The sequence below is a fragment of the Kogia breviceps genome, chromosome X (assembly GCF_026419965.1).
Source record: "Kogia breviceps isolate mKogBre1 chromosome X, mKogBre1 haplotype 1, whole genome shotgun sequence".
NCBI classification, from domain to species: Eukaryota; Metazoa; Chordata; class Mammalia; order Artiodactyla; family Physeteridae; genus Kogia; species Kogia breviceps.
In genome coordinates, this window is record NC_081330.1 from 14,951,474 (window position 1) to 14,975,531 (window position 24,058).

General features: G+C 40.8%; 1 protein-coding gene across 2 annotated transcripts; it reads left to right on the forward strand.

The window, feature by feature from the left end:
• The first annotated feature begins 868 nt into the window (after positions 1-868).
• Positions 869-22,754, forward strand: LOC131748968 (integrator complex subunit 6-like). 2 transcript variants are annotated; one of them, XM_059051392.2, is made up of 6 exons: positions 869-925; positions 9,207-9,304; positions 17,946-18,123; positions 19,704-20,078; positions 20,959-21,052; positions 21,776-22,754. In XM_059051392.2, the coding sequence occupies exons 3-6, from the start codon at positions 17,949-17,951 to the stop codon at positions 21,876-21,878; spliced, it is 747 nt and encodes a 248-aa protein (XP_058907375.1). In that variant the 5' UTR covers positions 869-925; positions 9,207-9,304; positions 17,946-17,948; the 3' UTR covers positions 21,879-22,754. The 2 variants fall into 2 exon arrangements, with proteins under 2 accessions (XP_058907375.1, XP_066880377.1); XM_067024276.1 differs by lacking the exons at positions 869-925; positions 9,207-9,304; positions 17,946-18,123 and having other exon boundaries at positions 19,326-20,078.
• Positions 22,755-24,058: the final 1,304 nt, after the last annotated feature.

Below are 24,058 nucleotides of genomic sequence, written 5' to 3' on the forward strand. Positions count from 1 at the left end.
TTTAAAAATTTGATCATCTGAAAGTGAATAAATGGTATTTTGCATCTTAATGAAGTTATAATGCATTTTAATGAAGGAGATGGAACACATTTTCATGTTTATTGGTTACTTATATTTCATTTCCTGTGAACTGTGTGGTCATGTTCTGTTTTCTATTAGATGATTTGTTTTTTATTAGTTTGTATGAGCTCTTTGTAAGCTAAGAAAATTGGTCCATTGTCATATGTTTAATAATATTTTCCTGAGTTTTATTTATTTATGTAGTTAAACTTATCAGTCTTTATGGCTTCTGGGATTTGTGCCTTGCTTTAGAAAGGCCTTCTTTACATTTAAGAATAAATTTAATGTATTTTTCCAGTACTTTTAAGTTTTTTTTTTAACCTTTAAATCTTTGCTTCATTTGGAATTTATTTAGGTGGAAGGAGTGAGGTAAGAATTCAAGATTTTTCTCTTCCAAATAGTTATCTGGTTAATCCCAACCCTATTTGTTGACTTTTTTCCACGTTGATTTGAAAAAACCATCCGTCATACATTGTTTCCATATATATTTAGATTTGTTGCTGAGCTCTGCAGTCTTTTGCAAAAATTACCAGTCTTTTAATTATTTTAAATTATTATGCATTTTCATATTTGGCACTGCTAGTCCATACCACAATATTATTTCAGGATTTTTTTTCCCGAGTTATTCTTGCATGTTTATATTTCTAGATGAACTTTAGTATCATTTTATCCAATTCTAAAATCCTATTGACATTTTTCCTAAAATTTTATTTTGAAAAATGTCAAACTTACAGAAAGTGTGAACGAATAGTTTGATGAGTGCCCAAATACTTTGCATTTAGATTCACCTTTCCTAACATCTTGTTACTTTTGCTTTTGTTCTCTCCAAATGTGCTTCTTTCAAAACCCTCCTGAATTGTTCGTGGTGAGTTCCAGACTTCATCACATCGTGATGTTCCTAAATATGTCAGCATGCATCTCCTATGAGAGTGAAGACATTTTCCCATTTAACCACAATACCATTCTCACACTTAAGGAAAGGATGAACTGTCTCATCTATTCAAATTTACCCCTGCATCCTCAGAATGACTTTTATAGCTGCCCCAACCAAGGTTCACAAATTACATTGGTTAATTTGTCTCTCTAGTCTCTTTTAAATTGTCCTTCTACCTCCTTTTTAAAATGGTATTTTCTAAATAAACTTATTTTTTAGAACTATTTTAGATGTACAGAAAAATTGGGAAGGTGGTGCAGAAAATTCCCACATAGCCCGCCTCAGTTTCACCACTGGTTAACATCTGATGTTAGCATGGTACATTTGATAACAGTCCTTGAACAGATATTGCTACATTATTTTTAACTGGAGTTAATATTCGGATTTCCTTAGTTTTTACCAAATGTCCTTTTTGTGTTCCAGGATTCCATCCAGGATACCACATTACACTTTAGAATTTCATTTCAAAATATTTATGTATTTATTTGGCTGTCCCGGGTCATTTAGCTGCAATGTCTTCTTAGGCTTCTCTTGACTGTGATAGTTTTTTAGACTTTCCTTATTTCTGGTGACCTTGACAGTTTTGAGGAATACTGGTCAGGTATTTTGTACAATGTGCCTCTGGTGGGATTTGTCCAGTGGGTTTTTTTTAACCATTATTAGACTTGGATTATGTGTGCCATTGTTATCATACCCAGGGCACACATTTATTAACATGAATTTTAACCGTTGATTTTTTTTTTTTTTTGGCTGGGCCACGCAGCTTGCAGGGTCTTAATTCCCTGACCAGGGATTGAACCTGGGCCATGGCAGTGAAAGCGCCGAGTCCTAACCACTGGACCGCCAGGGAATTCCCTGTTGTTGTTATTCTTGATCACCTAAAGCAGTGTTTGTCAGGTTTCTCCATTGTAGAGTTACCCTTTCCATACTGTCCTCTTTGGAAAGAAGTCACTGTGCACAGCCCACACTTAGAGAGTAGGGAGTTATATGCTCCACCTCCTTGAGGACGGAGTATCTACATCAGTTATTTGGAATTCTGCATGGGAGGTATGTCTTTTCTCCCCCACTTGTTAATTTAGTTAATATGTTATTTATATGAGTTTGGCTCATGGATATTAATTTATTTTGTACCCTGGGTTATGTAATACTACTTAATTTTGTTGCTGAAATTGTTCCAGTTTTGAACATTGGTAGCTGTTTCATTTGACTGTTGTGTCCCTTTGACATCACTCCCATTACTGTGGATTTTTTCCCTAGCATTTCTTACTTTCTGGCACTATGAGATGTTCCAGGCCCATCTTGTATATTTCCTTCCCCTGTCCTAGAGTCAGCCTTTTCTCCAAGGAACCTAGTTCTTTTTATTGGAGAATGGTATTAGAAACCAAGATCTGGGCCCTAGTTCTGCTCAGTTGCTCCTGGGGTTTTCGCTCTTCAAGACCCTTCCAGCTAACGGGGCAAGGAAATATATGGGTGTGTACTAACCTGCACCTATACACATATGTATAAATATTCCTATATGTAACATCTTTATTTCTACTAAGTGAAACACAAGTTCTTACTGATGTTTGATCCACCACCACATGTATCATTCTAACCTCCTCCGCTTGCTTATCTGTAAACCACTCCTACACTGAGAGACCTGGTTCCCACCGTCTGCTACCCATTTACTTGAATTGTTTAATTCCAGTGTACAAGTGCAGTGTTTTCAGAATTGTTAACACATATTCCCATGGGAAACAACGTTTTCAACCAAAGCACAGTGATTGTGTAAGGGTTTTTTGCCATTCGTTTTATAGACTCCACTCATTTCCGAAGTTACTTAGGTCAGCACATTTCCTGCCCACTCGCTTCAGTACGTTTGTTTCAAAAATTTGTAATATAGTTAGTTTTGTCACATTCTGCATTCTATCCTGGGATTCCCCTGACCTAAATGATTTTTTAAAATATACATCAAGTTTCACTTTTTGTGATCTAAAGTTCAGTGGGTTTTGACAAATCCATGTGTTATGTATCCACAATTGCATTATCATATAGAATAAATTCACAGCCCTAAAAATCCCTTGTGCTTCACACGTTCAACCCCCTCCTTCCCCTGAGCCCCTGTTCACCACTGATCTTTTTATTGTCTCCATGGTATTGCCTTTTCCAGAGTGTTGTATAGTTGGAATTATACAGTATGTAGCCTTTTCAGACTGGCTTTTTTCACTTAGCAATATGCATTCAAGTTTCCTTCATGTCTCTCTGTGGCTTGATAATTCATTTTTAAAAATCTCTGAATAATAGTTCCTTGTGTAGACGTTCCACAGTTTGTTTATCCATCACCTATTGAAAAACATCTCCAGTTTTTGCTGATTATGAATAAACACTCGCATGCAGGTTTTTGTGTGGACCTATTTTTTCAAATTAGTTGGGTAAATGCCAAGGTACATGATTGCTAGATCATATGGTAAGATTATGTTCGGCTTTATAAGAAATTGCCAAGCTGTCTTCCAAAGTGGCCTTACCATTTGGCCTTCCCATCAGCAATGAATGACTTCCTGTTACTCTGCATCCTCGCCAGCAATTGGTATTGTCAGGTTTCAAATTTTAACTATTGTAATAGATGTGTAGTGATATCTCATTTTAATTTACAGTTCCCTAATGACAAAGGATGTTGAGCATCTTTCATATGTTTATTTGCCATCTGTATTTCTCTTTTGGTGAAGTATCTGTTTAGATCGTTTGCTTAATTTTGAAATCCGGTTGTTTTCTTACTGTTGCATTTTAAGACTTCTTTGTAGATTTTGAATACAAGTCCTTTACAGACATGTGTTTCGCAAATATTTTCTCCCAGTCCATGGTTTGCCTTTTCATTCTCATAGTAATGTCTATCACAGAGAAATTTTTATTTTACTACAGTCCAACTTATCAATTTTCTCTTTCATGTATCATGCCTTTGGTATTACATTTAAAAGCTCATTTCCAAACCCAAAGCCATCTAGATTTTCTCTTATGTTTTCTTACAGAAGTTTTATTGTTTTTCACTTTAAATTTAGGTCTATGAGAAAAGACTCTGCTTTCTCCATTGAAATGCCTTTGCTCCTTTGTCAAAAATAGGTCAACTATATATGTGTGGGTCTATTTCTGGGCTGTCTACTCTATTCCGTTAATCTACATGTCTACTCTTTTACCAATACCACACTGTCTTGATTACTGTAGCTTTACACCAAGTCTTAAAATTGGGTAGTGTGAGCCCTCCATCTTTGTCTTTATTTGTCAGTATTACATTGGCTATTCAGGATCTTTCATCTTTCTCTATGATCTTTAGAGTCAGTTTGTCGTTATCTACAAAATAATTTGCTGGGATTTTGATTGGGATTGCTTTGAATCTATAGATCACAGTGGAAAGAATTGACATCTTAATAATATTGAATCTTCCATTTTCTGAACATGGAATATCTCTACATTTATATAGATCTTGTAGTTTTCCACATAGAGATCCTGTACATATTTTGTTTGATTTATATGTATTTCATTATTTTGGTGCTATTATTGTACATGGTATTCTTTTTTAAATTTCAAATTCCAGTAGTCATTGTTGGCATTTAGGAAAGCAATTGACTTTTGTATATTAACCTTGTATCTTACTCCTTTTTATCATTTTAAAAATTCAGGAATGGATCTTGAATTTTGTCAAATGTAATTTTGGTATTTATTGAGATAGTCATGTGTTTTTTTTCTTCTTTTACCTATTACAATGGTGAATTATAAGAATAGACTTTCAAATGTTGACCCAGTTTTGCATTCATGGGATGAAGCAAGTATCCATTAAAGATAACAGCTTGCTAGGATTTTTGGTTTTTATGATTTTCTTTAATGTTAACCCTGCCTTTATAATACTTTCTTTAAACTACATGTTCACTAGTGAAACTAGATTTCTGCTAAAAGTTGGGTTATCTCTTCCTTTGTTATTAAGGGTACTGACTTCTTTCTCTGCCGTAATTTATATGCCTTTTATTTGCAGTCAAACATTTTATAATGTAGTATTTGGTCCATACAAAAATGTGTGGAGCATATATGTAAGCTGAAACTTAACAAAAGGGACCTGTGTAAACTCACATCAAACTTAAGAACAAGAGTATTACCAATACTATTGCATCAACCTTTCCTGTTATGTTTAGTGGGCTTTTTTGTGTGTCCTCTTTAAGAAATATTTTCCTATTTTTGAAGTCTTAAAGATATTCTTCTCTAACTTCTTCTAAAGTCTTAATTTTTCTTTCACATTTAAGTACTTAATCAATCTGAAATTTTTTTTGTATATGGTGTGAGGAAGAGATCCAATTATATTATTTTTTCACATAGATTGCCAATTGTCTCAGCACCATATGCTGCAAAAAGAAAGTCTAGTCTTTCCCCAGCGATCTTCAATGACACCTCTGAAATGTATCACATTCCCATATATGCATGAGACTATTTCTGGGCTCTGCTATTCTATATCATTGTTCAGCTCGTGTGCCTCTGCATCTATATCACACTGTCTTTATTACTAAAGGTTAATAATAATAAGTCTTGAGATAGTAAGGCAGATCCCCCTAATTTGTTCTTTGTGTTTGTCTTGGCTATTCTTGGGCATTTACTTTTCCATATAGATTTTAGAATCAGCTTGTCAAGTTCTGTGGAAAAACTATTGGAATTTTGATTGTAAGTGTGTTAGATTTATACATTAAATTGAGGGGTGGGGGAAGTGGGCACTGAGTCTTCCTACCTGTGTGTAGACCTTGCTTTAAGTCTTCTCTGATATCTTTCAATAAAATTTTATGATTGTCTGCTGTTATTAGACATGTTTAGTTATATTCATTCCATACACACACACACACATTCTCTCTCTCTCTCTATTTCATATATGCTATGTATATATTCCTATATATATCTTTAATATTTATTTATTATATAATCTTGCTAATTTTAGTAATAGCTTAAAAACTTACATTTCCTGAATTCCTTGATGCTGTTATATAGAAATACAATTAATTTTTATGTGTTGACTTTATATCTCTTCTCTTTGTCAAATTCTTTATTTGTCTGTAGACAACTTTGAGTTTTTAGTTTAGCCAAATAACTTATTTATCTTTTATTGTCTTGGGGTGCAAGCTAGGGATTCTGGGAGTGCAGTGTTGAATAGAAGTGTTTGACATCCCTGTCTTGATCTTGCAAGGAATACTTCTAATTTTTCACAACTAGGAATAATGTACACTATAGATTTCTGGTAGATTCACTTCTTTTTTTTTTTTTTTTTTTTTTTTGCTGTACGCGGGCCTCCCACTGTCGCGGGGTCGCGGGCCTCCCACTGTCGCGGCCTCTCCCGTTGTGGAGCACAGGCTCCGGACGCGCAGGCTCACGGGCCCAGCCGCTCCGCGGCATGTAGGATCTTCCCGGACCGGGGCACGAACCCTCGTCCCCTGCATCGGCAGGCGAACTCTCAACCACTGCGCCACCAGGGAAGCCCAGATTCACTTCTTAACACATGCTTTTAATTTTGTCCTCATGAATAGTTGTTGCATTTTATCGCTTGTGTTTTCTGCATTGATTAAGATGATTGTATGACTTTCCTCCTTTATTTGTTAATACAGTGTGCTGGTTATCCATTTCTTGCCTCTCAGCTCCAAATTAATCTGTTTGGTCTGATCTGTGGAAATGGTGGTTTCCTTTAATTTTTGTTTTTTCTTCTTCTTATAACAGTTGTCACAGAAGTTTGTCTGTAGAGGGCGCCAGAGACATTGTAAGGGGAAAGTCTTGCTTCTGGGTCCTGGGTTGCTGGCACAGAGGGTTCCTGCTGGGCACCAGGCTTCTCCAATGCCAGGCCCTGCACTGCACACAGGTTCTCCACTGCCAGGCTGGTGCAGGGCATAGTGGCCAGCAGCACTCGATGGCCAGCAGCTTCCCTTGAAACCCTCTCAGGCAGTAGTATACATCAGACTGCTTCTGGTGAGACATCTCTGTATACAACATTCTCAGATACCCCAGAGGCAGATTTCTAGAAATTTCCACTGGTGTGGTGCCACAACTTTACTGTCATTCTCTGAGTTGCTTCTAGTTTCCTTCAGTAAGGTCAGGATTTCAACCCCTGGGTGGGGGTAATACTTTTCCTTGGGTGCTTTACCCTGCAAGGGGGCTCTTTCTTGTGTGTTCTCAGTCTAGAGGGTGGTACTATTCCTTGGGCGATCTATCTCAACCCTGGGAGGGGGAACTGTTCCTTGGGTACTATAGATCAGCCATGGGGTGGGGGGACTCTTCCTTGGGTGACCATATCTCTCTCACTGCGGGAGAACTTTCCCTCGGGCACTGTCTCTCAGCTGTGTTGCTGAAGGGGCTTTCCTTGAGTGCTCTATTTCAGTCCATTGAGAGGATCTCTTCCTTGGGTAATTATCTCAGTGCTGGGGGAGGACGTTCCTGTGGGAGCTCCCCATCTCAGCTATGTTGGGGGAAACGATTTTCCTTGCTTGCTTATCAGCCGTGTAGTGGGGACTCTCTTCCTTGATTGGTCCATCTCAGCCCTGGGTTTGGGGCTGTTTCTTAGATTTTGGGAGGAACTCTACTTTGGGTGCTTTATATTAGCCCTGGGGCGGGGGCTCTTCCTTGGATGCTGTATCTCTGTCATGGGTGGGAGGTGCTTGAGTGCCCTGTCTCAGCCCCATGGCAGGGAGGAGCTCTTCCTAGGGCCTTCTATCTCAGTAGTGTTAAAGGAGGGGCTTGCCCTCGGGTGTTTGATCTCAGCCCTAGCCAAAGGGATTCTTCCTTGGGTGCTACATCTCTAATCCCAGAGGATGGGTTTGTGGCACCACAAAAATTCTCTGCCACACATTGAGTCACAGCTGGGTCTCTCCAACAAGAACTGGATTTCAACCCTTTTGGATGGGGGTATTTTCCCCTTACGTTCCCTCTAAGCCCTGGAGAGGACTTTTCATTGGGTACTCTATTTCAACCAAGTTATGGCACTCTTTCTTGGGTGTTCATGTCAGTACTGGGGGAGGAAGTTTCCTTGGGGACCCTATCTCAGCTATGCAGTAGCAGGGCTTTCCTTGGGAGCTGTTATCTCAGCCCTGGTGGGGACATTTCTTTGGGTGCTCTAACTGTCCTGGGAGTGGTACTTTCCCTTGAGCATTCTTTCTAAGCCCTGAAGGGTGGCTCTTCTTTGGAGCTCTATCTCAGTCCTGAGAGGGATGGGAGAGGCACATTATATCTATACTCATGGAAGAGACCATTGGTATTAAGGTACAGAACATGCAATAACGCTTGTCTAACAAAAACTAGGCATAATTGTATTCCATCTACCCCATCCTCAATTAATTAGATTTTTCCTTAATCTTTCTGTGCCTTGGTTTCCTCATTTATAACAATGAGGATGGTAATCACACCTAACTCATAGGGTTCTGCAGAGGATTAAGTGAGTTAATAGATGTAAAGCATTTAGAATTGTACCTGGCAGGTAGTAAGTGCTCAGTGAAATGTCTTCACCCTCTTTGGACTCTTCTATTATGGGAAATGCAAGTGGTATGGAAACATTCTTTATCATGACTCTATTCAAATAATGGGGGGGACATAGTCTTTGTTATCCTTGGATGATAACAGCTTAAGGATGGCCTTCTATACTTCTGATCCTTATCCCCCAACATTGAAAAGTACCCCCCACCAACCCAGCACCTAGGTGGGCATATTTGAATCTCCTTGTGTTTGGGGGTGAGGGGACTTACATTTTCAAACCACCCTACCCTTCACCCTTCACCATCTATGTGTAGCACTGGGTAAAGTGGTAATCAGTATTTGTTAATGATGAGTTTAAAGTATAAAAGGACACACACACAAAAGAAGGACTTTCTCTAAAAAAGGGTTGATGCAGAATGAGTTGTACTTCTTCAAGGGGTAATTATGCGTTTGTTCCCTTTTGGTTGATGAGAGCTGCTGTTTCCCCAAACATTCTGATTAATCCTGGTTGTACCATGTTTGGCTTTGGACAACACCTTGCATTTTAACTTCCTTATTTCACTTAAACTGGATTAAAATTAAGTCTCATTTCTGAGAACAGAGCGTTTCTTGGGGGATGGCAAATTTTTGCCCCATGATTAAAATCATATTAATGGTTCAAACGCATAGTTGTATACACATTTGAAGACTTTGAATTTTGTGATGGTTGTATTTTTGTCATTAATGGAATATGTTGACTGATTTTTTTCAGTGAATGATGACTGATGAAGCTGATGACTTTGCTGCAGGACTTGAAGACAAAATGAAAAGTCCTAAAGAACCCAGTAGTCTTTCCTCATCTAAGAGAAGGTAGAGTATGGCCTTGCTTTTAATGAAATAGGAAGGAAAATGGTAATTATGTCTTTGAGGAACAGAGAGGTATGAACATGTTTGCAAGTGGAAGAGAGAGAATCTAATATGGTGCAACAATTTGGAGTTGCTGCAAGTGTTAGGAGGATGGAGCAGGTTCCTGAAGCAGTAGGAGAGGATAGGCTCAACAAGAGGATGGGTCTACATGTTGTCACCTCCTGTTCATATTCTAATCCAGAGGAGTCTGGTTTCTGCAACTTCCACTCCACTGAAACTGTCATGTCAAGTCCCCAGTGTCTGCTCCTTGTTGCTTTTAACTTCTCAGCAGTATTTGATACAGTTTTTCACTCACTCCTCCCTGGAAATCTTCTTGGGTTTCCAGAAACCACATTTCCCTGATTTCTTCCCTGTTTGCCGATACTCTTTTCATTCTCCTTTTCTAGTTGTTTCTTTTCATTCCCACCACTAAATATTGTAGGTCCCCAAATCTGGATCCTGGGCCTTCTTCCCTTGAATATACTCTCTCCCTAGATGATCCCACATAGTCTTAGAGCTTTAAATATGTTGTGTATTTCAACAATTCCTAAATTTATAACTCTAGACTACAACTTACTCCTGAATTCCAGACTTAAATTCAAATACGTACATGTTATCTCCACTGGCATGTGTAAGAGACATTTAAAACTCAATCCATTCCATGTGTTTAAACTGAACTTCTGAACTCATTCCCCTGCAAAAGCCTTTTCTGCATTACAGTGTTTGTTTATTTTTGCTTTTGTTGTCTGTGCTTTTAGTGTCATATCCAAGAAATTATTGCCAAGTCCAATGTCATGAAGCTTCTCCCCCATGTTTTCTTCCAGGAGTTTTATAGTTTAGGTCTCACATTTAGATCTTTAATCCACTCTGAGTTAATTTTTGTTTATGGTGTAAGATAAGAGTCCAACTTCATTCTTTTTGAAAAAATTATTTATTTATTTATTTGGTCGCTCCAGGTCTTAATTTCTGCATGTGGAATCTTTGTTGCGGTATGTGGGATCTTTTGTTGCAGCATGTGAACTCTTAGTTGCAGCATGTGGGATCTAGTTCCCTGACCAGGTAACAAACCTGGGTCCCCTGCATTGGGAGCACAGAGTTTTAGCCACTGGAGCACCAGGGAAGTCCCTTCATTCTTTTTATGTGGATAAGCAGTTTTCCCAACACCATTTTTTTTTAAACTTTTTGGCCACGCTGTGTGGCATGTGGGATCTTAGTTCCCCGACCAGGGGGTCAAACCTGCGCCCCCTGCAGTGGAAGCGTGGAGTCTTAACCACTGGACCACAAGGTAAGTCCCATTTTTTTGAAGACACTCATTTCTCCATTGAGTAGTCTTTTATTTTTCTTTTTAACGATTTTTTTGATGTGGACCATTTTTTAAAGTCTTTATTGAATTTGTTATAATATTGCTTCTGTTTTATGTTTTGGTTTTTTGGCTGTGAGACAATTGGGATCTTAGCTCCCTGACCAGGGATCGAACACACACCCCCTGCATTAGAAGGCGAAGTCTTAACCACTGGACCGCCAGGGAGGTCCCTCCATTGAGTAGCCTTGACACCCATATAGAAGAGCATTTGACCATATAGGTGAGGGTTTATTTCTAGGATCTCTATTCTATTCCATTGGTCTATTTGTGTGCCTTTATGCCAGTAACACACTGTTTTAATTACTATAGCTTTGTAATACGTTTTGAAATCAGGACTGTAAGTCTTCCAATTTTATTCTTTTTCAAATTTTTTTGTCTATTCAATGTCCCTTGAGATTCTACAGGAATTTTAAGATCAATTTTTCTATTTATGTAAAAAATGACATTGGGATCTTGATAGGGATTACATTGTAGATTGCTTTGGTTAGTATGGGCATCTTAACAATACTAAATCTTCCAATCCATGAACATGGGATGCCTTTCCATTTATTTGTGTCTTCTCAAATTTCTTTCAGCGATGTTTTATAGTTTTCAGTGTACAAATCTTTCACCTTCTTTGTTAAGTTTATTTCTAAGTATTTTATTCTTTTTGATGCTCTTATAGATGGAATTGTTTTCTTAATTTCCATTTCAGATTGTTCATTGTTAGTGTATAGAAATGCAAATGCTTTATGTGTGTTGATTTTGTATCCTGAAACTTTCCATGGGGTTTCATTTTATAATCCCAGGTAGATTATAAGCTCCTTTTTGTATCCCTCACAATGTCTTATACAACAGAGGTGTTTTAGGCATCTTTTGGTTAGTGAAATACCTGTTTTTTTTCAGATTTAAAAGAAGATTTGGGACCTTGAGAAGGTACTAAAAAAATAAATTCCCACCATCTTCACAACAAAGTTAATTACATCAAAACATAATCCTATTACAACCATCAGTGAGAAACAAAGAAAAGCTTGCTGTGCTGTAGGATGGTGCTGGATATTGCTGAAGTTTCTTAGAATATGGCATTCAAGGGAATTGCCTTCCAGAAAGAAAAAGTGGTGGAGCTTTTTATTGCTATGATTCTATGTCAGTAAAATCTGGCTTTGGCCCTAAGAATTTTCTTTGAAAATATAGTTTGCTTTCCTATTTATTTGTTTTCCCTTTGAGGAGGGGTATGTTATTAACTCATCAGGCTAAATACTATTACAGTCCTGGTTTGTGCAGCAGGTCACATTGCTGGTATTTGTAACTACCTTCTTTCAATACCATTGTCCTCAGTCAGCACTCAGCTCTTCATGGTTCTTTCCCTGGGGAGGAGACTCAACGTTCATTCTTGAATGCTTTGGCCATTAGATGTTCTGCCTCAATTAGGTTATTATAATTATCCATTGACTTTCTCCCCAGCTTTATTGACAAATAAAATTGTAAGATATTTAAAGTGTACACTGTGATGATTTGATATACATACACTGTGTACTGACTTTAATCACAAAACATGGGAGTATCAAGTAGCTCTCTAGATATATCATAGTCCTCCATAGCCCCTTTAGTAGTAGGTAATCAATTTGCCTTTGATAGTCAGGTTAAATCACTCAGGCCAGGACAGTATAGCCCTTCTTCGCCTGTTGATTGAGGACACAGCAGTTTTTAAATGTGCAAATATTTATGCTTTTTACCCCAAGTTGAGATCATACTACATATCTTAGAATTTGCTACATTTTTTTCTAACTTATGTCAGAAGCCTTTTCTCTAGATCATAAATGTTATTCTGAAACTTGTGTTTTAATGGTTGCAAAGTATTTGATCATATAGCTATATAATGATTTTTATTTACTTCTGCATTGTTAAGCATCCAATTTATTTGTGATTTTTCAATTTTATAAATCTTTATGTATAATACAGTATTTGTATGAAAGCATTTATAAAATTCATCTCTTTAAATTAGTAGAAGTAGTATCTCATGGGAAGAAATCATGACAGATGCACCTCCAGAAGAACTGCAGCAATTTAGAAGTTTGTGTGAAGGCATTATTTTCTTATCATCTTGACCATAATAACTCCCGGTTATTATTTAATTTTAACATTCATAGGGAAAGTTGTGTTGTCTTGCCTTCCTTTTAACTTCTTTCCTTATTTTCTGTATTAGGTTTATTTCATTCCAAATATCTTAAACAGCAAAAAAATTTTTAAGAAAAGAATACTGCATAGCTTGCAACGAGCTAGGGGAAAAATTTACAATGAATATTAGAGATATGAGGTATATGTTCTCAACATATAAAAAGATATCACTCAGTTTGAAAAGGACAAACATGGTAGCTGGGAAAGTCAAGAGCATTTCAAGAAGAAGCAATTCACTAAAGGAGAAGTAACAATAGCCAACATATGGGGATATGCTTTTTCTTCACTGGCAAGGTTGATGTCTGTTGTTTTGGTCTATTTTTTCCTTTGAGGGGAATATGCCTCCTCCCTCTCACAGGGTCTTATTAAAACTGTTCTTCTCCTGAAACAGACTAGGGCACTTCACACTTTTTGCAGGGGGAACTCAAGGCTGAGTTGTTCACACAGCAACACCTTAAAGAAACTCTCCATTAGTTCATGCTTTCTATTGCTCCAAGAATTAACCTTGCTGCAACTCAAAGCAGATTGCTCAATAGTATTTTCTTGATTTCTTTATCTCAGCCTTAAGAGAGTTCTAGCTAACCTTTCAACTATATCCTTGAGCTTCTAGGTGGAAATCTGGGTTCAGCAAGCAATGTATGAGAGTTCCAGTTGGACCACATACTCACAAACACTTGCTCTACAGGCAGTCTTTCATTTCACTCTGGTGGGTGTGCAGTGACTTCTCATTATGTCTAAACTTGCATTCCTCTGCTGATTAATGAAGTTGAACACCTTTTAGATATGGATTGGCCACTTGAGTATGTCTCATGCAAAGTGCCTTTTCAGGTCTTTTGCCCATATTTTATTAGGATGTTTGTAAGTTTTAAATTGATTTACAGTTCTGCATATATTCTGGATTTCACTGATTTTTTGAGAGAGGGATATATCCAATTATATATACGTACATAAATATGCACAAATATTTATATACATTGTTTAAATTGATTATACAATACATAGATATATATGAATATACGAATAATTAAATGTATAAATGTTTATCCAATTTATATATCTACAAAATTTTGAGTATCTTCTATATACATGTTTTGCTTTTTCATTCTCTTAATCATGTCTTTTCAGTAAACAGAAGTTTCAAATTTAATTATGTCTAATTAGACAATCTATTATTTTTGGTTAGTCCTTTTTTATCCTCGAAAATAAATTTTTGCCTACCTTAAAGCTGTGAAGATAATATTCTAAATTTTCCACCAGGTCTCCCATTCATCTCTAATAAATTTTTGTGTAATGGGATGATGTAAGAAGCAAGCTTTATTTTTTCCCGTGTACATAACTGGACACATTGAAAACACTATCTTATCCACAGTGGTTGGCAGGGGACCTTGTGTCATAAATCCAGCTGTTTAGCATATTTCCAGATCTGTGTCTAGATTCTCTGTCCTCTTCCATTCGTGTATTGGCCTATCCTTGCTCCATTACCAGACTGTTTTAATTACAGTACTTTTGTAGTAAATCTTCAAATCTGGTAGTGCGTGTCCTCCAACTTTGTTGTTTTTCTTAAAGATTATCTTGGCTATTCTAAGCCCTTTAATTTCCATACACTTTTTTACTATCAGCTGGTCAATTTTCACCAAAATGCAACATGGTGGGATTTTATTTTATTTTTCCTTCTTAATCTTTATTGGAGTATATTTGCTTTACAATGTTGTGTTAGTTTCTGCTGTAAAACAAAGTGAATCAGCTATACGTATACATATATCCTCATATCTCCTCCCTCTTGAGGCTCCCTCCCACCCTCCCTATCCCACCCCTCTAGGTGGTCACAAAGCACCGAGCTGATCTCCCAGTGCTATGCAGTAGCTTCCCACCAGCCATCCATTTTACATTTGGTAGTGTATGTATGTCAGTGCTACTCTCTCATGTTGCCCCAGCCTCCCCTTCTCCCCTGTGTCCTCAAGTCCGTTCTCAACATCTGCCTCTTTACTCCTGCCCTACTAGGTTCATCAGTATCATTTTTCTAGATTCCATATATATGCATATGGTATTTGCTTTTCCCTTTCTGACTTACTTCAGTCTGTATGACAGACTCTAGGTCCATCCACCTCACTACAAATAACTCAATTTCGTTTCTTTTTATGGCTGAGTAATATTCCACTGTATATATGTGCCACATCTTCTTTATCCATTCATCTGTCAGTGGACATTTAGCTTGCTTCCACGTCCTGGCTATTGTAAATACTGCTGCAGTGAACATTGTGGTACATGACTCTTTTTGAATTATGGTTTCCTTAGGGTATATGCCCAATAGTGGGATTGCTGGGTCATATGGTAGTTCTATTTTTAGTTTTCTAAGGAACCTCCATACTGTTCTCCATAGTGGCTGTATCAATTTACATTCCCACCAACAGGGCAAGAGGGTTCCCTTTTCTCCACACCCTCTGCAGCATTTATTGTTTCTAGATTTTTTGATGATGGCCATTCTGACCGGTGTGAGGTGATATCTCATTGTAGTTTTGATTTGCATTTGTCTAATGGTTAGGGATGTTGAGCATCCTTTCATGTGTTTGTAGGCAATCTGTATATCTTCTTTGGAGAAATGTCTATTCAGGTCTTCCTCCCATTTTTGGATTGGGTTTTTTGTTTTTTTGATATTGAGCTGCTTGTATATTTGGGAGATTAATCCTTTCCCAGTTGCTTCATTTGCAAATATTTTCTCCCATTCTGGGGGTTGTCTTTTCGTCTTTTTTATGGTTTCCTTTGCTGTGCAAAAGCTGTTAAGTTTCATTAGGTCCCATTCGTTTGTTTTTGTTTTTATTTCCATTTCTCTAGGAGGTGGGTCAAAAAGGATCTTGCTGTGATTTATGTCATAGAGTGTTCTGCCTATGTTTTCCTCTAAGGGTTTGATAGTGTCTGGACTTACATTTAGGTCTTTAATCCATTTTGAGTTTATTTTTGTATATGGTGTTAGGGAGTGTTCTGATTTCATTCTTCTACTTGTAGCGGCCCAGTTTTCCCAGTACCACTTATTGAAGAGGCCGTCTTTTCTCATGGTGGGATTTTAAATAGGATTAGTAGAGATCATTTTGGAGAGAATTGACAGTAACAACTCAATAATGAATCTTGTAATCCATGCAAAAAGTATTTCTTTCTGTTTCCTGAGGTCTTTACTTTCTCTCAGTGATGTTTTTTACTTCTTGTGTTGTGCTCTAGCACTCTTTACTTAGATATTTGATGTTTTTGATACTATTATCAAAGGCATTTAAAATTTCATATTCTAATTATTTGTTGCTATTATATGGGAATAGAAAACTGGTAATAATAATAACCACAAAGTGGTTTTTATTATAACTAATAAGTTGATTAAGTTCACTTATTAACTCTAATGATTTTATATTCTTTGGCATATTCTGTGTAATGCCATCTGTGAATAATGACAGTTTTGCTTTTTCCTTTCCAAACTTTACAACTATTATAATTTCCTGGTACTACTTCACTTTTTAGAACCATCAGTAAATTGTTGAATGGATAGTGAACACCCTTTTTTCCAAAGGCAGGGAGAAATGTTTGATATTTCACGATTAAGTGTGACATTTGCTATAGATTTTTAGGGGGTAGGTACACTTTATCAGATTAAGGAAGTTGCCTTCTATTCTAGATTGTGGAGAGTTTTTATCATGAATAGGTGCTGAAATTTAAACCATCTATAGAAGTGATCAGGTTTTCCCTTGGTTTGTTGTTGTTGTTAAGTGTTGTTAAGCATTACATTGATTTTTGAATTTTAAACCAATCTTACCTTCCTGCAGTATACCCTCATGAAGACAGGATGTATATCCTTTTTATATATTATTATATTTTATTATTCTTTGGTTTAGGATTATTGGGTTTAAGTTCAGGAGAGATATTAGTATAAAGACCTATAGGTTTCTTTTCTTCAAATGTCCTTGTGAGATGTTGTTACCAGTTTATATTGGCCTTCTAAAATGAGGACAAAGAGGCACAGTGGTTGAGAATCCTCCTGCCAATGCAGGGGACACGGGTTTGATCCCTGGTCTGTGAAGATCCCACATGCCGCGGAGCAATTAAGCCCGTGCGCCACAACTACTGAGCCTGTGCTCCAGAGGGTGCGAGCCACAACTACTGAGCCCGTGCGCTGTAACTACTGAAGCCCACATGCCTAGAAGCCCGTGCTCTGCAAAAAGAGAAGCCCCTGCTCATGCAACTAGAGAAAGCCCGCTCGCAGCAGCGAAGATGCAACACAGACAAAAAATAAATAAATAAAAAGTAAAAAATAAAAACAGTAAACTGATTTGAGAAATAAATAAAATAAAATGAGGACAAAGAAAGGGAATTATTTCCCCTTAGAAAAGTAATGCCCTTTTTTGTTGACAGTTGCCCTTTCCCCAAGCATTCTGATTACTCATGGTTACACCATGTTTGGCTTTGGACAGCACCTTGTGTATTAGCTTCATCCTTTGAAAATTTTTATTTATTTATTTACTTTTTCATTCATTTTTGGCGGCATCGGGTCTTAGCTGTGGGACATGGGATCTTTCGTTGTGGTGCATGGGCTCTTCATTGCGGTGCTTGGGCTTCTCCCTAGTTCTGATGCGTGGGCTTCAGGGCATGCAGCCTCAGTAGTTGTGGCACGCAGGCTCTCTAGTTGTGGCGCATGGGCTCCAGAGCTCATGGGTCTGTAGTTGCAGCACACGGGCTCTCGAGTTGTGCTGCGTGGGGCTCAGTAGTTGTGGTGTGTGGACTCAGTTGCACTGTAGCATGTGGCATCTTAGTCCCTGACCAGGGATCGAACCTGCACGCCCTGCTTTGGAAGGCGGGTTCTTAACCACAGGACCACCAAGGAAGTCCCAGCTTCCTCCTTTCTTAAACTATAGACTGGATTAAAATTCAGTTGCATTTTCTGAAAAGAGTATTTGTATTTGTTGAGGTATGGTAAATATTGGACCATGGTGGAAACTCAAATTAATGATTGAACTTCTTGGTTATATATACATATGCAAACTGTTTGCAGTTTTGTGATTGTTGGAGTTTTCTTGCAAATGGAACATGTGCATTGATGTTTCTCAGGAAATGATGAGTGATGAAGCGGAGTTTACTGTAGGGCCTGAAAACCGAACGGAACTTTGTGGAGAACCCGAGAATCCTTCTTCGTCTAAGGAAAAGCTGAGTATGGACCTGCTGTCCGTGAAACAGGAAGAAGAGGGAGAATCCTCTGTTTGGGCCTCATCCGTGTCCATGGAAGATGGTAAGAATGACTGTTCTCACCTCCTCTTCATGGTCTTACGCAGTAGAGTCTGGATTCTGCCTCCTACACTTTACTGGAGCTGTTCTTATCAATCTCAGTAGTTTTGGCTGAGATTGCCATTAATTTCTCAGCCATATTTGACGCAGTTGTTCAGTCTCTCCTCCGTGGAAACTTTCTTGGATTCCTATACTCTGTGACCTACTGGTGTTCCTCTCATACTCGTAACCCCCTTTCATTCTTTTTTTCTGCTTACCCTTGTCGTTTTCCCTGTAAAGATTCCTGAATCCCACCATTTTTTCTCTGTCTACTCCACTCTGACATGATCTTTCAACAAGCTACTCCAATAGCTTCTTATCTGATGTCCCCATTTCCCATCTTCTCCACATCTAAGTCACTTTCTGCCCTGCAAACAAAGTGTTCACGCCAACACAGAGAAGAGATCACGCCACATCCATCCTGAAGACCCATCGTCTCCTCTGCTAGGCACTCAGAGCACCACCTGAACTCCCGACTCTGGTCTGCCAGCTGCGCACGACCTGGCCCCGCCGTCCTCTCCTGACACGTGGCCTGTCGTCTCCTCCTTGCTGTCTCTGTGCCTCTGTCCTTTGCTCTGTGCTCCGTGGCCGGTCCCCTCGCCGGGGCCCTGCACGTGCCCTCGCCGCAGCCTGGACCGCTTCCTCTGCGTGTGCACGGGCCGGCTCGCTCGCTCCTCCTCCAGGCCCCGCCCAGAGCCCACCCCCTCCGAAGGGCCTTCCCGACCACGTGGTCCACTGGGGCTCCCCCTCGTGCCCTCTGTCCCATCCCTGCTTGCTTCCTCCCTGCCACGAATGCAAACTGTTAAGAGTCGTGTTGGATCCTCGTGCACTTACGGCCTGGCCTCCCCACGAGCATGGAGGTTCCATAAGGGCGGGGACCGTGTGCGTCTGTCCTGTTGGCTGCGGCTCCCCAGCTCCTGGCACGGCGCCCGGCCCAGAGCAGGACGCGTCAGTGGAGACGAGCTGTCAGACCTGGAGTAAAAAGAAACACACTTTTCTGAGAGAGGGAACATGGAGGAGGAGGATCGAATACTGACAGGGATTTGGGGTGGGGTGATGCGGGACGTACAGAGCCTTCGGATCTAATGGCCACCACCTCTGTTTGCTCAGACCTTTTGAGGGAGAGAGGCGGGAGACGGCGCGGGGGGGGGGGCGCGGGGAGCCACGTAATCTGATGTCAAGCTCGGCGGAGCATGGCATTTCATAGGTAAATGACAGAAATCATGACACCAAGTGAGACTTGCTGCTTTTCAGCTTGTAAAGCACAAGCTGCAGCTAAACGCTCAGCACCAGGGGCCCGAGGCTGTGTATTGGTTGTACCGTCTTCCTTGGTTTCCGTATGTATTCAAGGGGCCGTGAAGAGAAGAAAGTGCGTCTTGTCGTATTACGTTCCTGAGCTCAGTGTGAGGGGCCTCGGGCTCCATCTGGTACCTCCTGTGTTGCTTCACGAAACAGTTTCCTCGGAGCCGAGGGGCCCCGCGCTGTCCCCGTGGGGTTGCCGTAACGCACCGACGTCACAGCTCCACTTGTTAACTTGGTTTCCAGATGTCACTGCCACGCACGATGTTCACGAGGAGAAGATGGAAAATGGTCAGATCTCACCCGATGGCTTCTTGTCAAAACCTGCCGCCGCAGAGCTTGTGAACACGGCAGGAGGTAGCAGCCCACCCGACCGAGCGGATTCTCTGTCCGATGACTTCACTGGTCTCAGGAAGGATGACCTGATGCAGAATCCCGGTAGTAATGCACTCGCAGGAGGAACCAGGAACTGCGGTGTCTCTGTAGATGATCGAAAAGTCTCGGCAACACCTGCTTTGGAAACTGGGCCGAGTACGTCGCAAATTACTCCCGCTATGGCGCAAGGAATCAACGCTGATATAAAACACCAGTTAATGAAGGAAGTTCGAAAATTTGGACGAAGTAAGTAGTGAAAGAACATCTACCGATAATGTAACGGGAGCTCCCTTGCCTTTTAGGATTCAGAATAGATTCAAGGTGTCTCCTGAGAGGTGCGCTTTGGGGAAGTATTGCGTTTTCACATAATTTAAAATGATTCCTCTTGCTTTACCCAAAAAACACCCCAATACACCTTTCTCTCTCGTTTTCCCCTTACTCGCCGTAATAGTTTCCTTTTGCTGCTGAAACACGTCATCACAAACTCTGTGGCTCGAAACTGTCGTGTCTTAGAGCTGGGGACGTCAGATCTGCAGTTATTTTCACCGGGCCAGCATGAAGGCGTTGGCGGGCCAGGGTGCCTTCTGCAGGCTCTAGGGAGCATCTGCTTCCTCGCCTCTTCCAGCTTCTAGAGGCTGCCTGTGCTCCTTCGCTCGTGGGCCCTTCCTCCCTCTTCAAGCCAGCAATTTAGCCCCTTCTCTCCTCTCTAACGTCTGCTCCCACCCTTACATCTTTCCTTTCTGACCGGCTCTACTGCCTCCCTTTCATAAGGATATTTGTGGTTACATTGGGCAGCGTGTATAAACATGGATAACCTCCCCATCTCCAGAGCCATAGCTTAATCCCATCTGCCAAGCAACGCCTCTTTTGCCGTATAAGGTAGCATGTTCGCGGGTTCTCAGAACTAGGACATGGACAGCTTGGGCGGCCGTTATTCAGCGGACCACATTTAATTAGTGTTTCGAGTTTCCCTAGCAGGTATGTGCAGATGTCCCGATTTCAGTGTTTCAAATACGCACTGTACCTAACTTTCCACACACGAGCGGTGGTTACTGATGATGTGCAGAGATTGAATTTTATTTTTCATCCGTATTTTAAAGAATACTAATTTTTTTAATATCTTCAGAGTATGAAAGGATTTTCATTTTGCTTGAAGGAGTGCAAGGACCTCTTGCAGTGAGGAAACAATTCATTGAATTTACCATCAAGGAAGCTGCAAGGTGGGTGTAAAGAGGAATTCTTCATTGTGTTTTACTTTAAGGCGGGACCAATGCAAGACAGGTGGAGGGACTGGTGCCGCCTTGCTTTTCTTTCCTCGTTTTTAAAAACTAATTAATTTATTTTTGGCTGTGTCGGGTCTGGCTTGCTGTGCACGGGCTTCTCTCTAGTTGCGGCGAGCGGGGGCTACTCTTCGTTGCAGTGTGTGGGCTTCTCATTGCGGTGGCTTCTCTCGTTGCGGAGCACGGGCTCTAGGTACACGGGCTTCAGTAGCTGTGGCACGTGGGCTCAGTAGTTGCGGCTCGCGGGCTTAGTTGCTCCGCGGCACGTGGCATCGTCCCGGACCAGGGCTCGAACCCGTTTTCCCCTGCATTGGCAGGCGGATTCTTAAGCACTGCGCCACCAGGGAAGCCCTGCCTTTTGCTTTCCTAAGGCCTGGCCCTCAGTCATAGTTACGGCTGTCTCCAGAGGCGTCTAGATTAATACTACCTGAGGCCAGCTCATTCATCCAGGTCTGTGGAGCCTTCTGCACTCCTCACAGTCTGAGGTGGGCTTGCGCTCTCAGTTGGTTCTCTCGGTATTAGCTAAGCCCTATGTTTACACGAACCTACATTTGCTATTTCCCGTGTGCATGGCCAGTCCCACCTTGTACCCCGCACGGTGCCTTGCGCATCATAAACGCTTTAAGGACCTTTTGGTTAACAAAATTTCTTTTTCTTTTTTAGGTTCAAAAGACGAGTCTTAATTCAGTACCTTGAGAAGGTACTAGAAAAAATAGAACCCCACCACCTTGTCAAGAACATTAATCACATCAACAGCAGATCATGATGTTAACGCAAAGACCAAGGAGGAACAAAGAATACGTTTCCTGTGCTGTAGGATAGAACGGGATATCGTTGAGTATCCTACGAGGTTGTAGTCAAGGGAACTGCCTTCCAGAGGCTAAAAAAGAGCCGTGGAGCCTTCTGTTTTCAGATGCTCTGGCGGGAAAAGCTGGCTTTCACCCTATGAGTTTTCTTTGAAAGTATTAATTGGCTGTTTTGTTGTTACTTTTCCCAATTGAGGAAGGTGATGTTATCAATCCAGCAGGTTAAAATCAGTCAACCCTGTCGCCCCTACCACACGGGATAAGGGCTCACTCTTGCACTTGGCCGTCCCGGGCATTTGCAGAGTGACTAGGGGCCGCGTGCAGGAGGAGCAATACTTGACGCTCTTACTATGTCCCTTAGAAAGAATAGGTGTTCAGAGGCCAACTGGGCATCTTGTGTGTGCTGAACAAAGTTTTCAACCATTCCTAGTTGTGCCTTTAAACCCATGCAATATTCAGGACAGTTTGGATCAAAGAGGAAGAGAGCTGCTATTTGGGTAACTTATTTCTCCGTGGGAGGGGCAGGGGAAGTCACCAAACAATCTACCTCCAACTCTGTTCTGTTGTGTCTGGAGACATTACAAAGTGCACCTGAGGCTGCCTCAAGCCCTGACATTTGTTCTCGCAGGTGACGACAGGAAGCCTTCAGGTGGACTCGCGCTTCTGTTCTTCAGAAGCACTAAAAGAGAAAATAATGTATACATTTCCTTTCATGTTTATACAAAGGTTTATATGGAGCAGTATTGTTATGTTTGTATTAATTTGCAGAAATTTAACTGTACAAAGAGATTTTGACTTGCATATATAAAATAAATCATTTTATTGATTTTTCACAAGGTCCCGGATGCTAGAGAAATTTCTAGTTTTCTGTTCCTTATGATTTGTTATTCCTTTCAGAAAAAAAGTGCACACTGTTGTGTTCTTTAATAGATTTATTTCTTTACTTCTTTATATTTTGGCTGCGTTGGGCCCTCCGTTGCTGCACGCTAGCTTCCTGTAGCTGCCGCGAACAGGGGCTCCTCTTCGTTGCGGTGCGCGGGCTTCGCATTGCGGTGCTTTCTCTTGTCGTGGAGCACGGGCTCTCGGCAAGGGGGCTTCAGTAGTTGTGGCTCAGGGGCTCTACAGCGCCGGCTCAGTACTTGTGGTTTATGGGCTTAGGTGCTCCGCGGCACGTGGGATCTTCCCGGGCCAGGGCTCGAACCCGTGTCCTCTGCACTGGCGGGCAGATTCTTAACCGCTGCGCCCCCAGGGAAGCCACCACACTGTTAAATTAAGACGTTAGCAGAAGGATGTAAACGTCAAAATGTCACTCACGGAACTGAGTGATATTGGTGAACTCGGTGGTGTAGGGCCCTCTGGGTAGGGTCCTCCAGGAACACTGGAAAGGCTGGGAAAACAATGATCGGAGTCAAGTTTATTGGAACTCTGGAAGATCGTCAGAGGGTTACAGCCACCAAGCGACTGTGAAGTCAGAAGAAGAGCCATTGAAATGTGATAGGAGAATTTGCTGGCATTTTAAGTTATTCTTGCCCCCGCCCTTCCCTAGTAGAGCAGCGGTCTTGAAGACGTCAGCCTGCATTCCAAGTGAGGGCTCCTGGCTCAGGAGGGAGGAGAGTAGACCTTACTCCCAAGGAACTGTGTTTGTTTAAAGCTGTCTGGAAGGCGCCCTGAAGGACTGACGCAAGGGGCTTTATTGCTTTTCTTTTGTGTTAACTCTAAACTCTTTTAGAGTGGAGAAGCAGCTGTGTGAAGGATGTTCCTCAGAAACATTGAAAGGCAAGTGAATAAGCTGCCGATGCTTATGGCAAACAACAGACATGCCAGAATCCTGGACAGAAAAACTGAGGAGTGAGATACTACGGAGAAGAAGGGCTTTGAAATGCTCCCGTGTATATCTGGTTATGTAGAAAGCCATGTGCATGCCCAGGGCAGGACTCAGTCAGAAAAGACCGGAGAAGACCAGAAGATTTCACCTCTGGCTAATCTTCAGGGTCAGGAAAATAAATGACAAGAACAACTAGTTAGAAGATCAGTAAGGAGGGACTTCCCTGGTGGCACAGCGGTTAAGTATCCACTGCCAATGCAAGGACATGGGTTTGAGCCCTGGTCCGGGAAGATCCCACATGCTGCGGAGCAACTA